Genomic DNA, 25,215 nt, shown 5'->3' with positions numbered 1-25,215 from the left:
AGTTCCAATTTATCTTGGAGAGCTCGTTGCTCTGGTTCTACACGTTCTATTTACTTTTGAATATTGGATATCTTTTTTGAAAGCTTTTTCATTTCTAGCGAATGAGGTTTTATTGATAAGGTTTCCTAACTCCATTGCTAAGAGTATAATCGTAGCACAAACTGAAAATCCGACCACATTAACGAAAGTTGAGGCAATGGTCATGACACCGAGTTCAATTTCAATTTTGCTTCAATCATCGATGAGGACGAGATTTCGTCTTGACAAGAGCTATATTCGTGGGAACTGAAGAGGACAGTATCTTCAAAAAATCAGCCCAATTCCAACGGTCTCATTCAATTTCATTAAGTTTAAGGAGGACCGAAATATATAAGAGAGAGACTGATGTTTCAAAAATCCCTTACGGCTTAATGGAGCATAATACATCCCTCTAAGAGAATGGAACAAGTGGATGAACCCTTCTTGAAGAAACTTGGAGAATTAGAAACCACATTCATCACAAAATTATATTTCCTCACTATTGAATTACTTTGAATTAGCAATGAATAATATGAAGCGAACGATAGTGAAAAAGAGAATCGCTAAATTCCGCCATGAATGATGGCGGATCTGTTGCGAATGAAATCCATGACAGAATACCATTAACGTTACAACGAACACCTTTAGAAGGCAACAAAACTCAACTGAATGTAACTCTCAACCCCACCTCCATCAACGGTTCTTAATGAGTGGGAATCGAAAAACCGTTCGTCAAATATTGAGATTACTCGACCATTTCATACAAAAACTTATTGAGCCATAAGGCACCTCGATGGTGATTTATTGCATCTCTCCTTCGAAGAGAAGTGATTCAGCTCGGATCGTTGCTTAATTTTTGTTGGTTTGTTCCAACATTGAAATATCATATTGAATAGGGGAGGAACTTGGAAATCATCATGGTTGACTCGATGATGATTAAGGAAGATTTACAAAAAAAAATGAAGCTCCATATCTTGTCGTTGCGGCGTCGTCGGAGTGCCACTGACAAAAAGCCACCAAAACAGCTGAATCATCTTGAATCATTGATCGGAGCAAAAACAACAGTTTCTAGAGCCATGGTTCCTCTTGGAATCATGACCGAAATTAATTTGAAAGAGGAGATTGAATCCGTGGAGATTGTTGAATTGAATGAGGTGGAGGATTTGATCGGATCACATTCTTTGATTTATGTTCTTGATCGTTATACAAAACAAGTGTTTAAATTGTCGAAAGGTGAAAATGTCAATGATGACGATACTGAAAGTGATGAGAATGATGATACTTCTTCCAAGGTATGGAAGGTTGAAAATATTCATTTTGGCTCCAAAGACGAAAAAAGTTCAGCAAGTTTACGAGTGTTAAAAATGTCAACCTATACGGAACATGCTCTATTTCTTTTAGAGGATATTCACAACGGAGAAACATACTTGTATGGCCGTGGAAATAATGCTTATAGTCGTTTGTCGAGCAAGGAAAATGTCGATTTAAGCAAGCCTGTTTTTTCACCGCATATCCAACTGCAAAATAAGCGGAGTAGAATTACACATGTTGGATGCTGTTTCTCATTTAGTGTGTGTATTGTGAATAATACAGATGTTCACTTATCTGGTCAAGATTGGATTAACAATTCAAACACAGGTATGTTTTTGTAGTGACTCATCAATATACAATTGTCACAAACATCAACAAAATTTCATGACATGTGCATTGTTTTCCAAATTTCGAACTAACTTGTGCATAGGTTATCATGATTGGTTAAACAGGGCTCATGTTTGTACCAAGCCTGTAAAGTCCTTGCATTGTGGAAATTTTCATTTCATCATTTTACTGGTCGATGGAAGTATTTGTGTTGCTGGATCTCATTCTTCAAAGCAATTAATCCTTCGACATGTAACACCTTTTCAAGAAATTCCTACAAGTGTTCAGGCAGGCATTTATGCCAATTTAGGAACCAATTGCTCGTTAGTGACATCCCCAACAAACACATATCATTTCTTTGGTGGATCACCATTTACAGTTGAAGGTGATGATCGCCGAGTGAAGAGTCCTCTTATCACCGATCACGATTCAAAGGAATTTCCATATGATGAAGTTTTTTTAGGTAGAGAATATGGAGCCTTTCACTTTAAGCACAATCAACTTTTGTACTTGCTTGGTAACGTCTCCGGTATGGCTTACAATCACATTGTCAGGTATTCTTCATTATTTTCGACACAGCCTCAAATTGTTACATTGCCGAATAGAATTGTTTTCTTCCTTAACCGACCACACTCAGCATTTCACAAGAAATTACTTGAGAAGGCTTACATGGAGAACCAACACACCATCAGTGATGTGTTAATTGTGGCCTACCATTAAGGGTTGTGATGAGAGGAAGCTGGGAACTCGTATTAACAAATCCAAATTGGTACTTTGAGATGGCTTGAAAAATAGCATTACTGCAAAAATCATCAATTCCTCAGCTTTGTCAATCTTTACTATCACTGAAATATGTCAATTATTTACAACACGAATAAACCCTTTTCAAGTTTGTGTACCTTAATCGCCGCAAATAAATATCATAAAAATAAATATTCCATAAATATTCCAACTATATACAATCACACGTGTAATTTCTGAAAAAACTGTCATTCCCTAAAAAACGTATTCATATATTCGCAAGTTATTCATCAACTTTGTAATTCGAGTTTGCTCTAATTTGAGGCTTTTTGCCGAGAAAAGGGCTTGTCCTACTTCGAGAGTAATGTCTTGTGATATTTCTAATTTCCTCTTGTGACAAATTCGATGGATTTGATAAATCCTTTGGTAAATCATATTCCTTATTTTCTCTATCAATGATATCCTGAATATCTTCATCGGTACGAGATCTTTTCAATCGTGGATCAGGAATTAAATGTGCATATGGATCTTTTTGTGTATTGCTCTCTGTTTGCTCCAATTTTTTTAATCTTTCATCTCTCTGTTCAATATCTTGCGATGAATAGGTCGATTTCAATTCTCCACTTGCAGTCAATATCCGTGAAATGTTTGTGTTTTGCAACCTTTCAGAATTTTCAACTTCACTAGCCAACGACTCTGCATCGGACGACATTCCTCCTTCTTGTCTCAAACGATCTGCAATAAATTGAAATGAAGGAGGTTTATCCGTTGAATAGGAGGTTCCAGTATTTTCGTAATTGGTCGTACTACCATATCCTCTCAATCCTGCTCGTTTCATGGCCTCATTGGCTTGACTCTGCAACGCTTGTCTTTGTTGCTCTTGATCCCACTTTTCGCCATTAACTCTGAGCCTTTCTCTGTATTCGTCTAACATTTTAGATTCCTTCTCGGTGGGTGGATGATCTCTCATGTACTTGAGCCATGAGACCCATTCTAACGGTAAATCTTGAGGAAGATGTAAAATGGATTTATCATAGTCGGAGCTGTACTCCACCGTTCTTCTTTCTTTTCCTCCCATAATTTCGGAATAATAACTATTTCCCTTCAGGTCCTTTCCAACGAATTTTCTGGATGTTGCTGCTGCATTGCCGACCGTAGCAGAATTAACCACTTTTTTCACCCATTGCGAGAGTTTGTTGGTGAGTGAGGACATTTTTTTGAGTGCTCTTATTGATGAGGACGATGGGATTGAACAAGAGAGGGATGAATTATTATATTATCATATCATAATTACTACCTTTTGTTAAATAATTATTAATTAAATAATTATTAAATAATTATTGTTGGTTATATTTGAAGAGTTTGTTGTTGTGAGATGTAGTAGGAGTTTATTGTCATCATGATCAACACGCTCGAATTGAATACTTGAATGTGGGAGAAATGTAGAGGAAGATGTTAATATTGAGATACAAAATTTTGGGTCATGGAAGAATTTGTTCTGATTCAAATGATTACAATTTTCAATGATAATATAATAATTCATTAATTATCGTCTTCAGTCTTGAGAAGAGGTTTATCTCTTCTATAGTATATACTTCCTCCGAAATATAAAACACAGAAAATTCCTAGGGCAGTGAGTCCTGGATTTTCCCGAACGAAATTTGTCACCGAATGGATGGGTTGTGTGATCTTGTCCATTTTTTTGATGTTATTTTGATTCGTGGCGGATGCAGTTCAATGATTCCTTGAAGTGACCTTATCTGTGCACCCTCTCATTATTTACTGCTTTTCTTTTTCTTTGTTGTGGTCTTTTTCTTCTTTCCTTCGGTGTCTGGTTTTTTTAATGACATGAATGGTAATCTTATTTTGTTCGTGGTGTTTAGTGTAGTCGTAAGAGGCAAGTTTTTCTTTCACTTTCAATTCAGTTGTGGTCTCAACGGGTAACGATGCTGATTCCTTCATGGCTGAAAAGACCACTAAAAACGGAAGAATTTCCTCATGTTTGTATTCTTGGGCCCAATAGTATGCAGTTTTTCCTTGTTGATCCTTAATATCGGGATCTCCTCCTTTTGCTAATAACAATTTGGAAATTTCTAAGAATCCCTTACGACAAGCAATATGTAACGGAGTGTATCCATTCTCATCTTGTACATTAGGATCTGCATAATAATTTAAAAGAGTTTCAACTATTTTCTTATATCCCTTTGAAGTAGCAATATGAAGAGGAGTTTGAGATCCCACCCTCTCATCACTCGGAATATTCGGATCACTATTGTAGGTCAATAATAATTCCAGAATACTCATCAAACCCTTCTCTGCAGCAAGATGACAAGGTGTGTAACCCTTATTTTGAAATTCAATAAAATTAACGTTGGCATTTGTTTCAACGATCAGTGTAGAGACTTGTTGTAAATCACCATTCTCGATGGCATTCATTAATAATTGTTCGGACATGTTGGCTTGACGAGACTGAACAATCGTTTTCGTTTTTTTGAATTGTACCATCCCATCATTAATTTTGGAGGGAAGAACTTTTGACGTGGCAAAGAGGACTTGGTGTTCATCATACCAATGTTATCCAACGAAAATATTGGGAGAATGAAATCACTGAGGCACCGAAGGGCCAATAAACATTTTTTCAATTATACCCAACGAACCAGATCATCAACTCAATCAGAAATTTCAAAAACTGATTTGAATCAAGCATAATTTGGAATTATATTTACTGGGGGTTACACTTTCCGAAAATCATTTAGATTTGAAAACAAAGCAGCAATTTGTTCATGAGCTGGAAATGGATGTTTGAGCTCCAAAAAAATTTGTCCATTCGCCATCCATCCTCTTCTCGGTTCTTATTTGAACACAACAAATTCCCGATTGATTGGATCGATTACACGTGTTTAAAAGTGAGCTCACTTTTAAACGGAATTGCCCAAGATTGTTTCTGTTATAAAACAGCTATTTTCGAAACTGATCTTTGTCCAACGAACATTTTCAATTGAAAATGGGAAATTCAATTTCTGAATCATCAGAAGGTGCCAAAACGGCCCTGATTGAAGAAACGAACGACGATGATACAGACAGGGTTTCATTAACGCCCATGTATGATTGGAACCTTTCCAATTTTCAACAATTATTGATTGAGAATGGAATTGAAAAATCTGTGGCTCAGAGTAAGTTTTCAGATATTTTTCGGAAATCTTTGCATAACGTGATATCAACATGTTTAATACATGTCGTTTTGTTATGGACATTGTAGAATTTAATAGCAAGAATGATAACTTGTCAATATACTTGTCCAGATACAAAAGTGTTGGAGAAGCTCTTTTTCACATTTCATCATGTCAACTCATTGCTCAAGTCACACAGGATACCTATGCGGCCAAAAAAATATATAGTTTATTGAAGAAAACAAAACAAGAACAGATTTTATCAAGGTAAGCTGCATTTCAAGTTCCATGAGTTGGTTTTAACATGCAAAATCAATGATTTGGTATTTTTGTACAAAAATGTCATATCAATGAACATGCTGATGAAACACACAGAGTCATTTCACCTGAAAAGAAAATTGAATTGGAAAAAAATTATCTTCGTTTTATGGACAAAATATTTGAAAAAAACATTCCAGAAAATTATCAAGTGATGGATTTCAGTGATGACACTTCATTGGTAAAAGATTTAGTGGATGACACTGATTTAAGCTGGCAACAAACAGATCAATCACCCTCTCTCTCAACCACCTCAACATCTCATGAATCCTTCCTTTCCAGTACCTCCTTTTCCTATAACTCAACAGTTAATATTGATTCCACTCTTGCTGCTTCCTTTGACGCAGAAAATGCAACTCCCGCCGCCTCCACTTCCTCTCCTTTTTTTTCGTCACATCAACCATTTTCTAAACAACCAAGTCGATCCAGTACTCCAGTCTCCATCTCCTTTTCTCCCACTTCTAATGCTAACAACTCCAAGCAAAAATCTCAAATGTATCACCCAGTAGGGCTTTTTTCATCTGAACTTTTATCAGAATCTGAAATGAATGCGATCAAGAATTGTTGTAAAAAATTAGAAAAGTCATTCAAGCAGTCACAAACGCAGCTTTTGATCACCGCTCAAAATTTATGCCTTCCAGATCGATTCAAATATCGATATTTTCATCCTTATATTAAGCAAAACGATTTTGTTGTCAGAGGTTCGTCGAAAAAGAAGGTATCTCTTCCTGTGAAGTTGGTAATTACTACGCTGCATGAAAATCAAATGCATCGATTTATTCGCCGTGTTGGGCACATTGCAAATATTGCAAACACCGATGAAAAAGGTAAGTTTAGATAGCAGGTGACAACTATGTGATAATGATGTTACTTTTCGTCGCATCTCACAATATTACGGAACAAATATTTTAGGAGGGTTTGGTTTATTCCATACTGCTCTCATTGTTGGAAATTGGTATATCGAGTTTAATGATAATTCTATTGCTTGTGTTAGACCTATTTCCTCGAGTAAGGCTGTGTTTGTTTATCATTTAAAAGCCTTTGGGGAAGCTGAAATCAATGAAGTCATTAACAAAATTACTCGAGTGTGTTGTACATGGAATGCAACTCAATATTATGATGTCAAAACTGTAAGTTGAGAAATTTTGTTGACGGTAACGCCGATGTTTACTTGTATATCCACCATTTGTCATTCATATCAATAATAATTTACAAATGATTGCTTGTTGAATGAATGTAATTGGAATAACTTTTAATTGACTTTTTCATGTGGACGTCATTCATCATGGAAACATTAACCTCATTGTACATAAAAGGCAAATTGTCAACATTTTACTCAAACCGTTCTGAAAGCCATTGGAATTGACCTGAAAAACTCTACAGAAATATCACCTCTTGTGAAGGACTATTTTTTCAAATTGAAAAAGTATGGAATCTGTTCCATGACCTACTCCATCCCAAAACCAATCAAGCCATCGTTTAATTTTGACGAGATTACCTTCAAAACTCACCAAGAATTAGACCAATTTTGGTTAACTGTCAATGCAAAACATCATGCTTGGGTGAACACGGAGGAAGGAAAGAATCACGAAAATTTGTTGAAGAGTTATGACCGAGCGTTTTGGCTTAGGAGACAATCCTCCAAAGACATGTGCAACGAAGTGAATGAACCTTTGCGAGATAATGACGAAACACATCGATGCCTGTGTCCCTTCAATGAATATGAATGTGAAACACACTCATTCTTACTTGCTGACAGTGTGTCAGGAAATAATTTTCTTGGCAGTTGGTGCCCAGAATATCCTTCTCGAGTTGGTTAAATCCATTTACATTCATTGGTCGAGAATAAAGACAAGGTTCATACATTGTTTATTCGGAACAACATTTGAAGGTATTGAAGTTGGAGATTGTAGTGAAACTTGGCGGCAAAAATTTTTCTCCAACAAAAAAATAGAGCATTGTGCCATCATCATGTCCTATCAGGTATGATTTGTTTTTGAAAACTCGCAATGGTGATGAATGAATAATGAAATCACATGATGAACGAACGACTCAAACTATAATAATGTATGACATGATTTCGGAATGATGATAACATGATGTACTCAAATCAGTCCATTAATGCAAGAAAGGAAGAATTCCGAAAATATTTAGAAAAGAACGGAGTTGTTGATTCGTTTACCAAGGCTCTTGTAGCATTGTATGAAGAACCGGAGAGACCACAAAATCCACTCGAGTATGTACATGTGAACGATTTTGTGTGATGTTCGTTCCAACAAACCCGATGATTATCATCCCTCTCTGATTATTAAATAATTATGATTATTGAAATCAAATGATTTTGATTCAGATATGTGAAGCATTTTCTTGGAGGACCATCCACTGAAGACATGGAACAACTAAAACAGGAGAATGAAAAGCTTAAACAACGAATTAAGGAATTGGAAGAAGGAAAGTCGAATCAATAGTTAAGAACTTTGCCAATATCTTGTAATTACCATCCCTTATTGAAATCAAATGCACAGAAAGATCTAACTCTAACTGCCGACATTGTCAATATTGAATGCGTTCAACAAACACACCACTCTTACCCATATTTCTAGATCGAGGATCAAGTCCATTCATCAACTTGTACGATAGACATCTCGTTCTCCATAAAAAGGATTTATGAATTCCATATTAATTTTGTATGTTTGTTTTTCAATGATGACACAAGGAGATGTCTTATGCGCGTGATGTATGCAGATGCGTTGTATCCTCCTCCCAGTAGGTGCGCACCACAACTGAGAAGGTTATCTCCACCTCGACCCTTCAGTTCTTGAGAGGAGTCCTCTCGAGTCTTGAAACTCCAATACAAAAAATGATGCAAACCCAACAACCGCCTACTTCTGCCTTGACGAGATTGGGCGGTGGAGAAGAGAGAAAGCTGAGTTTAGGCTCATCATCGGAGGGTCGACGAGACAGTGTTTCTTCTTCTTCAATTCCTCAATTATTAACGGATTCAAATATTGTCCCTAATATTTTGGTGATCGATGATGATTTAGTAACAAGAAAAACTCTTTCAAAATTACTTTCAAATTTGGGATACAAATGTACAACAGCAGCAGGAGGAAAAGAGGCTTTGAGCTTGTTGTTGCGCGATGATGAGGATCCGTTTCATTGCCTTTTAGTAGATGTAATGATGCCAGAAATGGATGGTTTTGGTTTCATTCGGGTCTTGAAACAGGCCATTAATCGAGAAATTCCTTGTATTATGATGAGCGGCAGCGAGGATCCAGAAACCGTCTCAAAATCATTCCAATATGGAGCAGAAGATTTTCTTCCAAAACCGATCAAGGAAGAAATTCTTAGAGCAAGAATACAAACTGTGTTAGCATATAGAGACCGAAGAATAAGGGAAAGATTTTATATTAACAAGATTGTAGAAGAACAGAGATTAAGAAATCAACTTCACATGCAAGAAAAGAAGAATGAAGAAGAATTAATGGCCTTCAAAAAGAAGGTTAGTGAATCAATCGAAACACCCATTCAGTTAATTGTCGGCACAGTAGGAGACATTATGAGTGGAAGTTTAGATCGAGAGCAAACTAAACTTGCTCTCATTTCTGTGATGAAATCTCTCAGTTCTTCAAATCTATATAGACCAGCCTTTTTAGATTCTCTCAAAACAACTGAAATGGATGAAAGTACCCGTCATTGGTTGGTGAATCAATACACCAAAGATGCCGAGGAATATAACGCTAGAAGATACAGCATCAATGAGAGAAGTAATAGTCTAGATTCTGGAAGCTCCACTGACTCGACCAATAATTACTCTACCACTCTTGCTCTTCCCAGTAGCGCACAGACCCCAAATACAACCCAAACCAAACCTGAAGCAGAATTACCATTCAACTTGGACACATACAAACCCGATGTTGACTTGAAATCTCTGAACTATGATGCTTTCAAATACTCTGACTATGAAGAGTTGAAAAAGCACGTCATGTACTTCTTCAAATCGCTGAACATGTTCGAGATTTTCAATATTAAGCCATTTAAATTATGGGCCTTCTTGGGCGATCTAAGAAAGAAGTATCGAGCAAATTTTTATCACAATTTTAGACATTGTTGCGATGTTACACAATACCTTTATTTACTGATCAATAATGAGAAGATTGATGCGTTCTTTTCCAATTTGGAAAAACTTGTGTTATTAGTTTCTGGGCTCTGCCATGACATTGATCATCCAGGAGTGAATAATAACTTTTTAATTGCAACAGGTAAGTTGTGTGAGGCATAAATACCGTTCTTTTGTAACAAAAAACACTGCATTTAATCCATTCGTTATTCCATACAATACATAGAGGATGAGTTGGCCTATCGATACAATGACAAGAGTGTTCTTGAAAATTATCATGCATTCAATGCATTTAAAATTTTGCAAAAGGATGAATGTAACTTTTTAGATGGCCTCTCTGAGGATCAATTCCGAGAATTTAGGAAATGTCTCGTCCAGACTATTTTAGCAACCGATATGAGCAATCACTTTTCCATCATTTCAATTTTCGAATCTCGAATAGGAACTGGAAGATTATCTAACGAAAACGCTGAGGACAGAATATTATTGATGCGAGTGTTAATGAAATGTTCGGACATTAGCAATTTGAGCAGGCCCTTCCCTATTGCAAAGAAATGGGCTAACGCATGTATTAACGAATTCTTTTCACAGGGAGATTTAGAGAGACAGAAAGGGCTTCCCATTAGCCCTCTCATGGATAGAAATTCTTTGGACTTCCCCAAGTCACAAATGGATTTTGGAAAATTCGTGGTTTCTCCCTTATTTAAGTTGGTTGCTTCCTCCTTTAAGGAATTGACCTTCTTACATGAATCCGTGTTGAATAATATTGAGACGTGGAGGCACATTTATGAAGAAGAACAAGCCAAAAAGGCACTTGCTGCTGCTTCCTCAAGCCCACCGTCATCGAGTCCACCTCAAGAGAAGAGCCCTCCAGAAAAGCAAGAAGATTCAAGTAAGAAGGATGCATCAACCACCAAAGTGGATCAGACCAATGTTGCCCACTCTGAAGAAAAGGTCAGCAACAATGATACAGCAAACATGACGACTACAACAACTCAGCAAAATACTAATACTACTGTTAACAGTAGTATCAGTTCCAATGATAGAATTCTCGAGACTGCCACCACAGTTAAGCCTTCTCAGCTTGCGAGCCAGTCCAACAGTCGTGTGTTGTTCTTTGTCCTGCCAATCTTGTTCTTAATTCTCTCACTAATTCTATATTTCCTAACCATGTAAATTTACCATTAAAAGGTTGTTTATGATTGAAATATCAAGTAATTAATAAAATTATGAATTCAAGCATTCTGTTTCATTTCATCTCGAGATCGATGAGATTGATGATGGTCGATTAGAAACGTCTTGGCAAATCAACTCCAACCCCAGAGAAATGAGAGGCAATGGAAGAAACAGATGAGATGGTTGTGCCAGTACTTTCGTGGCTCTTACTCCACACTCTTGGTACCAAGCTGGTCATTCTAAATTTGCATAACTTTCGTTTTTCAGGACTCAGGAAATAACATGCCTCACAAGAGTGACCATGATGGCTCCTTCGTAGTCCTCGTTTCTCCGAAGGTCCAATTCTGTGCGGATAGTAAAGCTTCTTGTCAAAATTTGAACCCTTTTGTTCCTCACATTCAAGGCAATGTTGTCCAACATCTGCACGTACATTGAGGGAGGTCCAAACATGGTGGCACAAGTCACACTGATAATATCCTTTTCCAATTGCTTCTTCATTGGGGATAGCTTCCAGCTTTATGTGACAATCTCTACATCGTGTGACCTTCTTGTAATCGAAAACTGTTTTCCAGAACCACGATGAACAAGGCTTACATGCAAAGAAGGCATAAACCTTTTGTTTTGCAACATGCTTTTCAAGTTGTTCTTTAGTCAATGGGGGAGGAGAAGGAGAGCGTGAGGAACTTTCATTTCCCATATTCTGGTAGTTGTTCTCGTTTTTAGGAGATTCATCCCCACTGGATCTATTTTGATCTTTTTCAAAAGTCTCCGAATTTTTGGGTGAATTTAAATTTTCCACGCTTTGTGAACTCACAGTTGTTGTATTACTTCGAGTAGACTTTTGGTGAGCCTTTTTGTTATTCTTTTGATCATTCCTATTATTTGATTTAAATCGGGAATTATTTCTTGGAAATTGCTGAACATCACGGAAATGAGATACTGGATGTAGTTCCCTTCTCCTTCTTCGGAGGGTTCCTGCTCGGCCACTACCACCTGCATTGCCATCACCATTACGTAATGGTTCAGGAGATTTTGTTTTTCGGTTTGTTGAATCCTTATCTAACTGATGATCTTGTTTTTCCGAAAGTTGGTCGGTTCTTTTTGGATTTGTTATTTCATATTGGTGTTGGTCATGAGGAGAATAAGGAAGAGGTTGTTCTTCTTGTTCATCACCATTGGAATGATGATTTTGGTGATCAACTCTGACAAAGCGAACATTGTTCCTTCTTTTCTGAATAAACATTTTTTTAAACAATTTTCAATTCAAATTAAAATTGAAAAAAAAATGCAAAAAGCTTCTTCATCGAGTTCGCTCTACAACAACAACATGTCATCAGGAGTGGAAGTATCTTCATCGTCGGGATCTATAACCATGTCCGATGATTTAGATTTGTTGGTAATATTATTGGATGTAAATCCCTACACGTGGGGAAAGAGAAAATTAGATTTAACCAACGGAGTGGCAACATCAAAGAATTTAATTTCGTTTTCTCAATTTGTCAATCACTTGTTGGTATTTATTAACATGTATCTGACCATGCAAAGGAATAAGAAAATTGCAGTGATAGCTAGTTCCGATCATAGTAAATCTCATTTTCTCTTTCCAAATAGAAGTACTTTCACTAAAAAAGACACTCAGAATTATAACAAAATTTATTCCAAAGAGAATGGAAGTGTCTTGAATCAAGCTAATTCGGGAGAAGATGTGAAAGATTTCTTCTTGAATGAAATCACTTTTGAGACCGTTTCTAATTCCATCTTGAATGGTCTTTTTCAAATGAATGAAGAAAGCACAGCCACGGATGACGATCAAGCCATGGCTGATCAGGAAGAAACAACCACTGAAGATGCTTCAGGATTTCATCATACTGTGTCCCGAACTCATGGCTTCTCTCTGTGTGGAGCTCTTACAATGGCTTTATGTTTTATTAACAGACTAGAAAAAGAGAAACCAGATGGAACCACACTCAACTCTAGAATTTTAACTTTTCAAGTCTCACCTGACATTTCTTCGCAGTACATTTCAGTCATGAATTCGATCTTTTCTGCTGAAAAGATGGTAAGTGGGTTACTTTTTTGACAATATTTCTTAGTAATTGTTGTGCTCTTTGTGGTTGTGCTCTATGAAATTTTTCATGGATGAATGCATGATACATTGCTTTATTTCAATACAATATTACTCTCCTAAATCCACCTGCTCACTACTATACAGGGAATTACATTGGATGCATGCGTATTATCGACACAGGATTCCACATTTTTGCAACAAGCCTGCTTTTTGACAGGTGGCATGTATTTAAAACCTCAAAGACAAGAAGGTTTGATTCAATATCTCACAACAATATTCATGATTGAGAAGAATCTTCGATCATATATTCAATTACCTGTACAGAATACTGTTGACTTCAGAGCAAGCTGTTTTGAAACTAGAAAACCCATCGATGATGGTTATGTGTGTCCGGTTTGTTTATCCAGTAAGTTATATTTGTTTTATTCAATCACAACATGAGAACATTGTCCTACTCCCTCAATTCAGTTTTTAGCAAATTCAAACCTGTGTGCTCTACCTGTGAATCTAAATTGCAACGACCAACGAACAGATCCATCTTGTCCTTTAAATGAAATTTCAGAAAATTCTCAATAATGTCCTGATGTAGTTCAAATGTAGTCACTTTTAATGAAAGCCATTAAGGATTGCATGAAATGGGAAAAAGTACAAAGTTGACGTCAACTCTAATGAAAACATTATTCCATATTAAACATATTAATGACGATAATCTTTTTGTACATTACAGACAAGATATTTCTTTGGCTATGTGGGCAGCAAATGGAGATTCATTGTTTCAAAAATGATGCGAAGCACGTTGTACCCTTTACGAAACCAACCAATCAACAGATCTCGCCTCAATGGATCTGGGCTTAATGAAAAAACAAATTGGTTCCTTTTGGGATCATTATCATTCGCTGCGGGAGTCCGAGAGTGGAGGAAAAGCACCAATGAAACCACAACACGTTCACCGAAATCAAACACCCGAATCACTCAACTGTCACCTGTTGATACAATCAAATTTTCCAAATTTTACCCGACTTTCAAAAAAACAAACACAAGAAATGTGCAAAATCATTCCTTTCCGATCCAACAGTTCGTGGTGGTGGTGGTGGTGGTGCCGTTATTGTTGCATTTCCCTTCGCTGCATGCTTTCCATGTTCGTGGTGGTGGTGGTTCTAATTTTTTCTTCTTCCAGCATCTCCTTGCTCTCAGAAGCTGCTGCTCATTTACTAGACGAGAAAAAAGAAATTTCACTTCCATTCGTCATTGACTCGACAACCATTGACACGTTCATGAAACTCGTCATCTTTTCACAACAACAACAACGAACGACAACCATGGCCACTGCTGCCATTCTAAGTTCTAACTCTTCCATTGTAATGCTTTCATTGAGACGTCGACAGGAACAATCATTGAGTTCCTTGAAAGGTGGAACGACGACTCTTCAACAACTTGTCAATAACCAAACAACAATACACATGTTCTCCTTTGATTTGGAATCTGATGATACAACACGTCAGCATGCATTCAAATCGAGTGTTGCTTTGGCTCTTTCTATGCATCAAATCAAACCCCTGAAATTGGTTGAAGTGAATAACATGTTGTGTGATTGTATTTTGGGAAATCCTTTCGTTGACTCGAAACAAATTGAATTTTTAACCACAACGGATCGAGATATTCCAAAATTAATACGGCAAATCCGAGAACAAAAGAAACAACCTTTTCAATATTTGCAATGGAGTGACTTTGATATGTCCATACTTTCTCCATATGAAATTCAATATATTGTGTCGACGTCTTCATTCTCGAATATCACGAGGCTCGATGACTCTCATGGAGTGGTTCAAAGTTTGAAAGAAGACATGATTTCGTGTTTGACAACGATGAAATATTGCACAACAAACAATTCATCACCTTTATGTTATGAAAAACATGATTTTTGTTGGTTGAGGAGACTCCAAAACTTTTTCGAACTTTCACAATCTGAATGGTTTGTGAATGTGACCAATCGAATTCTCTCCACTGTGAGAAAATCCATGCCAACAGATGATAGCATGCTATGGTGGAATATCAGCCATTCGTTGTGGAGAATGTTTTGAAATCTATTTCAGAGAATGGCACTCTCAACTTTTTCACATGAACTGTTCTTGCCCAATGATACAAATCTCCTCCATTATATTTTGCAAAATGAAATGATGAGTACGACTCAATATTCATGCCAAACTAGTATTTGTTTGTATGAACCAATTCTGGCAAGTGAATACTTTCAATTTGCATCCATCCTTTGTTGCTTGATATACTATATTTTCCTCATTTGCATGTGTCAAAAGAATTCCATCAAGATTCGTTTGTTACTTCCTTGGTGTGGTCCATATCTGGTCATGATTCGAATTTTAAGCAGTTGTGAATTCATTTACAGCACCTTCCCAGTTTTATATTCAATGATTTCAATCATCACTGTGACAATGGCAACTGTCATTTATATTGTCACAATTGTGAGAGTTCTTTATTTGAGAAATTTATATGAAATTGTTGCAAAAAGAAATAACATTGGATTTTACAAGAGATTGGCCTCCAAGAATTTTGGAATTGTGATCACTCTATTGTTATGTTTCTTGACATTTTTGGTCATGCTTGTTTTCATTCCAATGTTTTCCAAAATTTACTTGACCAGTTCATATAGCGTTACAACTAAGAAAGCAATTGATGCTGATCGATTTAAAATGTTTCTGACAACATTGAGCAAATTGATCCCAAAAGATTGTATTTTAGTCCTTGACAACGCATCCATTCATAAGGAAAAAGAAGTCTATAGTATAATGAATGGCCAAGGTATTAGTGTGTTTTGGCAAAGCCCATACTCTCCTGACTTCAATCCCATTGAATTGCTTTTCGGATGGATGAAAACAGAGTTGAAAAACTACGAACATTCGGTTGACTCTCTCGAAGAGATAATGAATCATTATATTTGATAAATAGTAATAGTGATGCAAGTGTTGAAAGCTGGCACAAATCTGGCAATTAATCACATAAAACTTGAATCATAATTATGACATTAATATTCGTCTGGTATCTTTGAACAAGAGATGATGGAAAAGCACCAAGAAGACAAAATTCAGATTCAAAGTTTAGCAACAACAATGAATCAAGAACCTTCTGATAAAATTGCTTGAGGCCAAGTTTACATTTGTCAATAAATTAATGGATTTTGGTTTTTTTAATTAATAATTTCGTTACGTTATCTCTTCTTGTAAAGGCAAGGCTTGAGCACTTCTACATTCTTCACAGCTGGATCCTTAATTTTAGAAATTTCAGACCAAAGTTTCACTTTGTTAAACTCAAAGACAACAAAATATCCATTAGGTTGTGATTGCTTATCCAATTTAAAGCCAAAATGTTCCACTACTGACACAAATTTAGCAAAAGGGTTCACCTTTTTTCGAGGAGATTTGGCAGCAGATGTCACAGATTCTTCGTCTTCATCAGCCATCACTGACGAATCATTGAGTTTTCCAGAATCACTAGCGTTGTTTGATTCGCCAAGAAATCGTGACTCCAATTCAGCTACCCGCAAACATCCACCTAATTTACAAATTCTTGAGGCTTCTCTCAGATAATCGAAAAAATTAGTACCCATGAGTGATAATGAGAAAATGACACAATCTACAGTCTCGTCTGAGAGAGGCGTCTTTCTCATGTCACAAGCTGTAACCTTGTCGTTGGTTGCAACCAAATCAAATGAATGTATCGTCTTTTGTTTTGCATTCTTTGCAATTTCAGCTTCTCCACAACCCATGTCAGCCACCACCCACGATATTGGTTTGCTGTTTAAAAATTTGATCATATTCTTGACAGGTTGGAAGGGCCACTTTTCCATTGATTGTTTATATCCTTCATGATAGAGTGTGAACAGAGAAGGATCTTTTTCAAAGAGTGCTTTAGCTTGATGACCAGTCGTCGTATAGAGCTTTTCATTAAGGAATCGGAATTTTGAAGATTTGAGCTTGTCTTGAAATTCTTGTTGAAGACTCGAAAGTGCACTTCCATGATCATTCTTTTTTTGTTTGTTGGTTGTGTTGTTGTTATGGTTGCTATTGGTGCTGTGATTCGAGGAACTCATAGCACTAAATTGGGATGTTTTTCTATTATTATTATTTGGTTTACTTTGGTCTACATTCGTTTTTTGTGGTTGATTTTGTTGTTGCTTCTTTGGAGAAGGCTCTTGAATCTTTCTCTTCTTGGTAGATGCTTCCAAAGATTTTTGTGGTGTCGTGGATGAAATCATCATCATGCGGCGGCGAGTATCTTCTCCCTCTTCATCGGAATCAACCACCATTTCATTATTTTTCTGCGTTGTTATTTGTTCCTCATTGTGTTTTCTCTTCTTATTCTCAATGAGTGAATGAATTTTACGGATTGAAGCCGATGAAAAAGATGCGGAAGGCATTTTCCTTGTTGTTGTTGAATTATTTTTTTTCAGTTAAACAAGTTTTTTGAAATGGCGCCAAAATGAATCCACCACGTTGTTTCGTTTCCATAATCAACAACAACAGTCAATGAACTATTCGAAGCAACATTCAAATCACCATTCAAATGAATGGAGCGTTACTATTCACACTCATATTTCCATTCATTCCAAAGGATTTGTTAAAAGTACTTGCATTGAGTTGTTGTTATCGTTTGGTGATGAATCCATATGGATTTGAAATGGTGTTGCATGGAACTATTAGAAGAAGAGATGCACGGTTGTTTGCACTTACCATTTTTGCTCATGACAGCAACTTTCCACAAGTTTTACAGAATTCGCACGCACGGGAATCAGGACAGTGGACATCATGGCCAAGTTCCAGGCTACTTGTAATTCACTATAATTCAGACTGCCAGCTCAGCTCTTACACCTCAACGACGATTTAATCGTTCGTCGAATAATTGTAATTCAATTAGAAAGTGTGGACGAACTCAAAAAAAAAACGAATTGCAATACACGATCACATCATCTCTCCGAGTGGTTGTTGTTGTTGTTGTTTCTTCTCCTGAATTTGGATTGTGTTCATCAAAAGTAGTTTACTGAAGAATTTTTAAATCACCTATTTAAATAATAATAATCATTCAACCAACTATGATGAGAAAGAATGGTGCAACACTCCGATCCAAATTATTCGGAGCCTCTAATCATGAAGATGATTATTCCTATTTACCAACAACAACACCTTCTCGGAACTCGAATGGTACAGCAACACAAACTCAATTATTATTAGATAAGGCAGAAGAGGACGTTGAAAGGAAAGCAGGAACCATGGTGAAGGGAGTTCGGGTTTTGAAGGAGATTGCTCTCTCGATAAATGGCGAATTGGCGGAACAGAACTCGTATTTCAAACAAATTGAAGATGATATGGGTCGTACGAAAGGTATACTAGATGCTACCCTGCAAAAATTGAAAATATTATCACAGAAAACGCATGGAATGCTCGGAATGTTTTGTCTCTTGATTGGATTTGTTATTTTCGTGTTATTTATTTTATATACTTGGATTAGGTAATCATCAGAGGCACGATCATGAATGATCACACGAATTTTTGTTTTTATTCATTTGGAATCAAATCTCGTGAATGTGTGTGAAATTATTCACTTGAACGATGATAAATAATTTCGGAAATTCAGCAAATGTAAATTAATGTATAATAATACAATTATTGGATTAATATGAAATAATGTATGCATTGAGTCGCACAGTATTAATATATAGCAGATATGAGTGTGACATGATGTCCATTCCGACACACTACATGAAATCATTGTTGGCAACAACACTGCTAAATTCTTCGCGTAAATGAGAACTATCCATAGGTTTGTGATGTTCTGCGAATGGTCGAGTTGATGATGACTCCGTCGATGGTGAAGATTGTGATGTCCCTTTTTCATCCAATAATTGCTTAGCTTGAATGGGTTGGAGCGTACTGACAGACACAGTTTGCTGATGATGAAGTGAGCCAAACTCCAAGCTTAATTGCAAAAGCAGAGAGGGATTTTTGTGCAACCTAGCTGCCTGAGCCATGCAACTCAATAACTTGAGAGGATTTTCATACTTGAGTGTTGATCATTCATGACAATTAAGAATGTATATTTCAATAGTTGAAGTGTAGATAGATTGCAATTTCTAAGAGTTGCTACTGCTTCACTCACTTACCTCAAATATTTCATTACCAATTCTGAGAGACATGTACAGTGTGTATCACATCAAGATGATTCTTTTTCTACAACAAAACAACAAAAATTTCAATAACTTACATGACACCACTCACGTTTGGCATTTGCATCACCAAAGCAACATCAGCAGGACTCAAAATTCCACCATAGGCAAACAATGGCACCAATAACTTTTGTTGTTGTCTCATTGCAAGTACAAGATTCTTTGAAATTCCTTCTCGTGACGCAAAACTCTCAATTTGCTCTTCATTGAAGGAAACAACATTCAGAACACTTTTGGATATTTCCTTAATTTGTGTCATGCAGTTCAGCAATGATGAGGAAGAAGAATAAGAACCAATCTGGTCCTCTCGGAGAGTTGACTTGAACCAAATCTCTCCTCTCGTTCTCAACATGTTTACTCCTTCATGAATTCTTTGAAGAGCCTCTGGTAAATCACTGCAAGCACACATGAAAGATGGATGATGATCAGTTTCTGTGATGGTTTGAGTGAATGCAGTGGTGGTTAAACTTGACTTTGGTTTTTCAACAAACTCGTCACTCACTTGTACATTCATTTCATCACTTTCGTCGAGTATGACAATACTCATTTCCTCACACAATTTGGCTGCCATTCAATCATCAACAAGTGATACATTTAGAAGCAATTGAATGAACATTTAAATCCATGGGTAACAACAACATTAATCAAATAATGAATTGATCACACCACTGATTGACCGTCCCAACCGGTGCTCATCCTTTTGAAGATACAAACCTTCCACTGAATGACCTTTTCTTATTCTTGCAATAATAGGTGTATTGGGAAATTGATTTTTCACTTCATGTAATAATTGATAATTCACATTCCAACAACGTTCAATGTTTTTCAAAGAGGAACAACCATGTTGGCTACTTGTGGCTGGTGTTCTTTCCAACATGACCAGTAAAGCACCCACTCCTGCTTGTTGTGCAATGAGAGCCTCAGTGAGGGATTTCACTTCACAAATCATGTTCGAAATTTGAATACCAGTGGCAGTGGACATTTTTTAGTTTAGATCCAAATAAATGCAATTTCCGTTTTTTTCAAAACTGTGACGTTGTTCAAAAGAATTTGACTTGAATCGTGATCGAATTTCGTGAAAGAATGCAAATTAAGGGTTTATTAATTTATTAAAAAACAACAAAAAAAATGAATTTTCAATCACTGGCGACATCATCCACGCGTTCTCTTCGAGTGGCCTTTTGCCAATTCAACGTCCAACTGAAACAAGTGAAACAGAACCAACAAAAAGTTACTGAAATGCTCAGACAATACATTTCAAAAAAGATGAACAAGCTGAATATGGATCATTCTCATCATGATGGTCAGTCCGTATTCCAATCCTCTTCATTGGTATCATCTTCTTCATTATTTGATATTTTGATCTTTCCCGAAATGAGTTTTACTGGATATTTATTTGAAAACAGAAAAGATGTATTTCCGTATTGTGAGGAGAAGGGAAAGGGATGTTGTTATGAATTTTGTTTGGAATTGGCTCGGAACTATCAATGTGCTGTCGTTTGTGGATATCCCGAAAAGGAACGTATTGTGAATGATCTTACGAGTGGTGATTCATCTTCTTCTGATTGTATGGATGATGATGATGCAATTGGAAATCATTACAAATTATTCAACTCCATGTATGTGATCTCTCCGGATGGATCTTTTGTGAATTATAGAAAACATTTTCTGTATTGTGAAGATTTGAAATGGGCAAGTGAAGGAGAGGGATTTAAAACTATTGATTTTTCATTGTCCGATAAGAAGGTGAAAGAACGTTTAAAAAACAATGAGCTCCATAATCAAAACTCCAGAAGTGATAGAGATCAACAAAATGTTCGAATTGGCCTTGGAATTTGTATGGATATTAATAATGGAACGAATTTCTCCACCAATTTCACAAACAAAGAATTTGGTACTTTTCATAAGGAACAAGGCACAGAAGTACTCTTGTTTATTGCGAATTGGTTAGCGTCTTCAGAGGAACCTGAAAATTGTTTGTCAACTCAAAACTATTGGTTGAATCGGATAAGCCCAATGCTCTCAGAGAGTATGCCAATACCTTACTTTGTGTGCTGTAATAGAACTGGAAAGGAGAAGGAAACTTTGTTTGCTGGATCGAGCTGTGTGATTGGATTGTCGAAAAAGAGTCCATTTCTGTTGAAATCGGCATCTCATGACCAAGAGTGTATTAAGGAGGTGGAGTTGTGGTTGTAAAACAAGTTTTTGGGAGAGATACCTCCACCGATCGAGGTCTGCCTTTCTCTCTCAAAAGGTTAGCTTTTTCATGGAATCATTCGTTGTTTCAAAAATTATTTAATTTATCAATTTAATTGTAGTGATGGACATGTCATAAATGCCCTTCATGTTTTTGAGTCATAATATCTCAAACAAATCATTAATAAGTTTCATTACGATCCAAAAGGGCATCCAACTTGTCTAATTCATAGCCAGGAACCAACTCCTCTGAGAAGATAATATTAGTGACTGTATAATTGTCTTGGAAAACGTCAAACAAGTGTGGATTAATGGTTGTAATTTGAGTTTCTTCCAAATAGAGATCAGTGATGGTCTTGTTCACTTTCAACATTTCACACAACACCTTTAGTCCCTTATTGTCAATGGCGTCATTCTTTGACAAATCTAAAATTTTACAAGTCTTGTTATATTTCAATTTGATGCACAACAATTCAAGTTCTTTCAACGAATTAATCTTTCCTGACAAATTAATAGAATTCTTAACCAACATTCTATCCAAATCCTTCTCAAATTGTTTCAATTCATGTTGATAAATATCATCGTCATCTTGATTCTGTTCTTCCTCAGGCTCCTCTTCAACTGTTGGTTGAGTTTGAATGGTCGCCACCGAAGGTGGAGTGGCTATACTCTCTTCTGACTCTTCTGAATACAAGACATATTTTGATCGAAGTTTGAAAAGATCATCCTTTTCAAGAGAAGCAATCACTGGTTTGTCAACCAGCTTAATGTCGCCCACATCTTCCACAGAGGTTGTTGAAGATTCTTCTTCTTGTTGAGTGAGAATTGTCTTATTCTCAATAACAGGAGGAAGAGTAGTGGTAGTCATCGATGAACTTTCGTGAGAGGTAGCCGGAGCAGTAGCAGCAGCAGCAGCCGATGAAGTGGACAATTGTTGTGAATCTTTCTTTTTCGACAACTCTTCTTGAAGTGCACGACATTTTTGTGTCTCCATTTCGAGTTCCTTCTTGAGTTGATTCAACACAAGATTTTCACTTTCAAATTTCTTTTCATACTCTCTTACAACTTCTTGCGATTGATCCAATTGATTAATCAATGACTCAACTTGTTCTCTCAAATTCTCCATTTCCTTCTTGACAGAGTCATCTCCAACAGTGACAATTTTTTCGACCACTTTTTCAACCACTTTCTCAACTGGAACAATCTTCTCAACCACTTTCTCAACTTCAACCTTTTCGACTACAATCTTTTCTTGAACGTTTTTGGTAAGTTCGAGTGATTCTCTTAATTGTGAATTTTCGAGTTGAAGACTTTCGATGAGTTTTAAGGTGTCATCCTTTGCAGCAGTAACACTCGTTGATGATGAAACACTTGAATTATTCTTTTTGAGAGTTTCAATTTGTTCTTTCAAGGATTCAATTTCATCACTCAAATCCTCCTTCAATTTTTCATGTTCCAATAATTCTTCTTGTCTCAATTCTTCCAAGACGTCTCTTTCCATAATAATGTCTTCGAGAGTTTTAATGACACCATTTTCTTCAATCGTTGTGGATGATGGCACTGCGGATGGAGAAGGTGGTACTGATTTGGATTTTTTGAGTTTTTCAAGCTCTTCTTTCAAATTGGTATTTTCCAAAGTTAATTCTTCCTTCACTTTTTCATATTCCACAAGTTCTTCTTGTCTCAATTCTTCCAAAACTTCCTTTTCCATGGTGACATCTTCCAATTGTTTTAACAAAGTTTCCATATCAGGTAATGCTTCACCATCTTCTGAAACTTTTCCTTCTAATTTAGCTTTCAATTCGCTCACTTGCAATGCAAGACTGTCACGTTCCTTTTCAAGAGCAGTAATTCCTTGTTGTTCTACAGAGAGCATTTCATTGAGTTCTTCATTCCAACGTTTCAACTTTTCAAATTCTTCCTTCACTTTATCGTCACCTCCACTGTTAATAATGTGTTGTCCAGCTTCTCGTTTGTTCTTTTGATTTTCCTTTTTGAGAGATTCAATTTCTTGTTCGAATTTCTTCTTGGTTTCATCCAGTAAAAGTTGTAAATCCTTATTCTTCTTTTCTAATTGTTTCTTAACATCAGATGCTCGTGAATCCAAGTTTATCAAATCGTCACGAAGTCCTTCGTTTTCACTTTCAAGTTCTTTAACTTTCTTTTCATATTCTTCTTTGAGTTTGTTGATAGATTCTTCATGCGTCTTTTTTAAGGATTCCACAATGGATTTGCCACTTTCATCTTGTTGTTGCAATTTTTCAGTGAGCATCTTGACATGTTCTTGAACTTGTTGTTGCAATTTTGAATTTTCTTCTTTCAATTTCTGTTCGACTTGTTCAAATTGTGAAATTTTGGAATCTTTGGATTCTGATTCTTGACGCAATTTTGAAATTGTTTCTGAAAGTGACTTGTTCTCCTCTTCCAATTTCTTACACTGAGTTTCTCTTTCTTGTTTCAATGTCAATAATGATTGTTCTAATTGGGAAATCTTGGTTTCGAGTTGAGTTTTTAATGTTTCTGCATTGGTGGCTGCATTTTTCAATAACTCCAACTCCTCGATGGTCACAATTCTTTCATTTTCTGCCAATTTGACAGGAGATAAATCAGTCATGGTCGTGGCTGTATTTGGAGAGTTCACACTACTGAGTTGACTTGAACTTTTAAAAGTTGAAATACCATGTGGAGATTTTGGAGAAGGTGATCCTTGATCATTTTCTGCAATTCTTCGTTGTAAATCAATTAATGATTGGTCGCTCGAATCGGAACCATCCAAAGTAGGAACATCCAAACTCAATTTTTCCATATTTGCCATTTTTTTGAAATCATCCAACGCACTTGTGGATTGAGTGGCAGCTGACAGGTTGCTGGCACGTGGACTCACTTCACCTTTTTTACCTCCCAATAGATTTCTAATGCTGAATCGATGCCTTCGTTTGCTACCTCCTGCTTGTGATGCGAGCATGGCGGCTCCACCAATCATGTCATCTGTCACTATATCAATCTCTTCCACACTACCTTTGGTACTTGAAGAATCATTGGAAGAGATGGAAACACGAGAGGGAGCTTCTTCTTTTGTGTGATGATTTGACTTTTCTTTTTTTTTCATGGTGATGATGAATTAAAATCTCACAAATTTGGAAATTATTAAATATTTAAAATAATTATTTGAGAAAAGAGAGAGAGAGGAGTTGTGAAAAAAGAAGTTGTTGTTTGGTTTGTTTGGTTTGTTTGCTCGAGGTTGATTATGCGATGCACTCCAACGGATCCGTAATTTTAGAGTGTGGTTAGAAGGAACAAAAAGTGTTTTTTTGTTTTTTTTAATTGTTTTGTGTCAAAAGAGATGAAAGATGACTTGTCCAAAATGAAACGTCAAGAACTGATGAGTCCTCAAAAAGAAAGTTTAAAAATAAATCAAAGACTTTGAAAAACAAAATCAAAACAAGGTCATTCACGTGTGCACGAATCATAACGAATCATAATACAACATCAAAAAGTACTTCTTTTTTATCCTTCTTGCTTTTTGGAGGGTCGAACA

The 25,215-nt window shown here is 36.4% G+C and overlaps 15 protein-coding genes across 15 annotated transcripts; 9 read left to right on the top strand and 6 right to left on the bottom strand.

The window, feature by feature from the left end:
• Nucleotides 1-977: 977 nt before the first annotated feature.
• Nucleotides 978-2,376, top strand: FDP41_001904 (uncharacterized protein; the record flags this gene model as incomplete). The annotated part of the gene is made up of 2 exons (XM_044705040.1): nt 978-1,656; nt 1,760-2,376. The coding sequence occupies 2 exons, from the start codon at nt 978-980 to the stop codon at nt 2,374-2,376; spliced, it is 1,296 nt and encodes a 431-aa protein (XP_044563547.1).
• A 304-nt stretch (nt 2,377-2,680) lies between these two features.
• FDP41_001903 (uncharacterized protein) lies at nt 2,681-3,610 on the bottom strand (the record flags this gene model as incomplete). The annotated part of the gene is made up of 1 exon (XM_044705039.1): nt 2,681-3,610. One exon carries the CDS (start codon nt 3,608-3,610, stop codon nt 2,681-2,683), a length of 930 nt encoding a protein of 309 aa, XP_044563546.1.
• Nucleotides 3,611-4,176: 566 nt separating this feature from the next.
• FDP41_001902 (uncharacterized protein) lies at nt 4,177-4,851 on the bottom strand (the record flags this gene model as incomplete). The annotated part of the gene is made up of 1 exon (XM_044705038.1): nt 4,177-4,851. One exon carries the CDS (start codon nt 4,849-4,851, stop codon nt 4,177-4,179), a length of 675 nt encoding a protein of 224 aa, XP_044563545.1.
• Nucleotides 4,852-5,401: 550 nt separating this feature from the next.
• FDP41_001901 (uncharacterized protein) lies at nt 5,402-7,705 on the top strand (the record flags this gene model as incomplete). The annotated part of the gene is made up of 5 exons (XM_044705037.1): nt 5,402-5,570; nt 5,657-5,834; nt 5,943-6,712; nt 6,798-7,015; nt 7,202-7,705. The coding sequence occupies 5 exons, from the start codon at nt 5,402-5,404 to the stop codon at nt 7,703-7,705; spliced, it is 1,839 nt and encodes a 612-aa protein (XP_044563544.1).
• A 151-nt stretch (nt 7,706-7,856) lies between these two features.
• FDP41_001900 (uncharacterized protein) lies at nt 7,857-8,353 on the top strand (the record flags this gene model as incomplete). Its single annotated transcript, XM_044705036.1, has 3 exons — nt 7,857-7,868; nt 8,000-8,121; nt 8,236-8,353. 3 exons carry the CDS (start codon nt 7,857-7,859, stop codon nt 8,351-8,353), a joined length of 252 nt encoding a protein of 83 aa, XP_044563543.1.
• Nucleotides 8,354-8,745: 392 nt separating this feature from the next.
• On the top strand, nt 8,746-11,181 carry FDP41_001899 (uncharacterized protein; the record flags this gene model as incomplete). Its single annotated transcript, XM_044705033.1, has 2 exons — nt 8,746-10,147; nt 10,232-11,181. The coding sequence occupies 2 exons, from the start codon at nt 8,746-8,748 to the stop codon at nt 11,179-11,181; spliced, it is 2,352 nt and encodes a 783-aa protein (XP_044563542.1).
• A 112-nt stretch (nt 11,182-11,293) lies between these two features.
• On the bottom strand, nt 11,294-12,424 carry FDP41_001898 (uncharacterized protein; the record flags this gene model as incomplete). The annotated part of the gene is made up of 1 exon (XM_044705032.1): nt 11,294-12,424. One exon carries the CDS (start codon nt 12,422-12,424, stop codon nt 11,294-11,296), a length of 1,131 nt encoding a protein of 376 aa, XP_044563541.1.
• A 42-nt stretch (nt 12,425-12,466) lies between these two features.
• FDP41_001897 (uncharacterized protein) lies at nt 12,467-13,803 on the top strand (the record flags this gene model as incomplete). Its single annotated transcript, XM_044705031.1, has 3 exons — nt 12,467-13,240; nt 13,394-13,655; nt 13,718-13,803. The coding sequence occupies 3 exons, from the start codon at nt 12,467-12,469 to the stop codon at nt 13,801-13,803; spliced, it is 1,122 nt and encodes a 373-aa protein (XP_044563540.1).
• A 582-nt stretch (nt 13,804-14,385) lies between these two features.
• On the top strand, nt 14,386-15,330 carry FDP41_001896 (uncharacterized protein; the record flags this gene model as incomplete). Its single annotated transcript, XM_044705030.1, has 1 exon — nt 14,386-15,330. The coding sequence occupies one exon, from the start codon at nt 14,386-14,388 to the stop codon at nt 15,328-15,330; it is 945 nt and encodes a 314-aa protein (XP_044563539.1).
• A 219-nt stretch (nt 15,331-15,549) lies between these two features.
• FDP41_001895 (uncharacterized protein) lies at nt 15,550-16,203 on the top strand (the record flags this gene model as incomplete). The annotated part of the gene is made up of 1 exon (XM_044705029.1): nt 15,550-16,203. The coding sequence occupies one exon, from the start codon at nt 15,550-15,552 to the stop codon at nt 16,201-16,203; it is 654 nt and encodes a 217-aa protein (XP_044563538.1).
• A 266-nt stretch (nt 16,204-16,469) lies between these two features.
• On the bottom strand, nt 16,470-17,678 carry FDP41_001894 (uncharacterized protein; the record flags this gene model as incomplete). The annotated part of the gene is made up of 1 exon (XM_044705028.1): nt 16,470-17,678. One exon carries the CDS (start codon nt 17,676-17,678, stop codon nt 16,470-16,472), a length of 1,209 nt encoding a protein of 402 aa, XP_044563537.1.
• A 672-nt stretch (nt 17,679-18,350) lies between these two features.
• FDP41_001893 (uncharacterized protein) lies at nt 18,351-18,770 on the top strand (the record flags this gene model as incomplete). The annotated part of the gene is made up of 1 exon (XM_044705027.1): nt 18,351-18,770. One exon carries the CDS (start codon nt 18,351-18,353, stop codon nt 18,768-18,770), a length of 420 nt encoding a protein of 139 aa, XP_044563536.1.
• A 243-nt stretch (nt 18,771-19,013) lies between these two features.
• Nucleotides 19,014-20,463, bottom strand: FDP41_001892 (uncharacterized protein; the record flags this gene model as incomplete). The annotated part of the gene is made up of 4 exons (XM_044705026.1): nt 19,014-19,316; nt 19,419-19,440; nt 19,520-20,045; nt 20,196-20,463. The coding sequence occupies 4 exons, from the start codon at nt 20,461-20,463 to the stop codon at nt 19,014-19,016; spliced, it is 1,119 nt and encodes a 372-aa protein (XP_044563535.1).
• A 146-nt stretch (nt 20,464-20,609) lies between these two features.
• On the top strand, nt 20,610-21,677 carry FDP41_001891 (uncharacterized protein; the record flags this gene model as incomplete). Its single annotated transcript, XM_044705025.1, has 1 exon — nt 20,610-21,677. The coding sequence occupies one exon, from the start codon at nt 20,610-20,612 to the stop codon at nt 21,675-21,677; it is 1,068 nt and encodes a 355-aa protein (XP_044563534.1).
• A 181-nt stretch (nt 21,678-21,858) lies between these two features.
• On the bottom strand, nt 21,859-24,786 carry FDP41_001890 (uncharacterized protein; the record flags this gene model as incomplete). The annotated part of the gene is made up of 1 exon (XM_044705024.1): nt 21,859-24,786. The coding sequence occupies one exon, from the start codon at nt 24,784-24,786 to the stop codon at nt 21,859-21,861; it is 2,928 nt and encodes a 975-aa protein (XP_044563533.1).
• Between the last annotated feature and the right edge of the window lie 429 nt (nt 24,787-25,215).

This window comes from Naegleria fowleri (assembly GCF_008403515.1).
Source record: "Naegleria fowleri strain ATCC 30894 chromosome Unknown tig28, whole genome shotgun sequence".
In the NCBI taxonomy this organism is placed as follows: Eukaryota; Heterolobosea; class Eutetramitea; order Acrasida; family Naegleriidae; genus Naegleria; species Naegleria fowleri.
The sequence above is the reverse complement of the archived record's forward strand: the minus strand, read 5'-3'. Positions and strand labels throughout refer to the sequence as shown.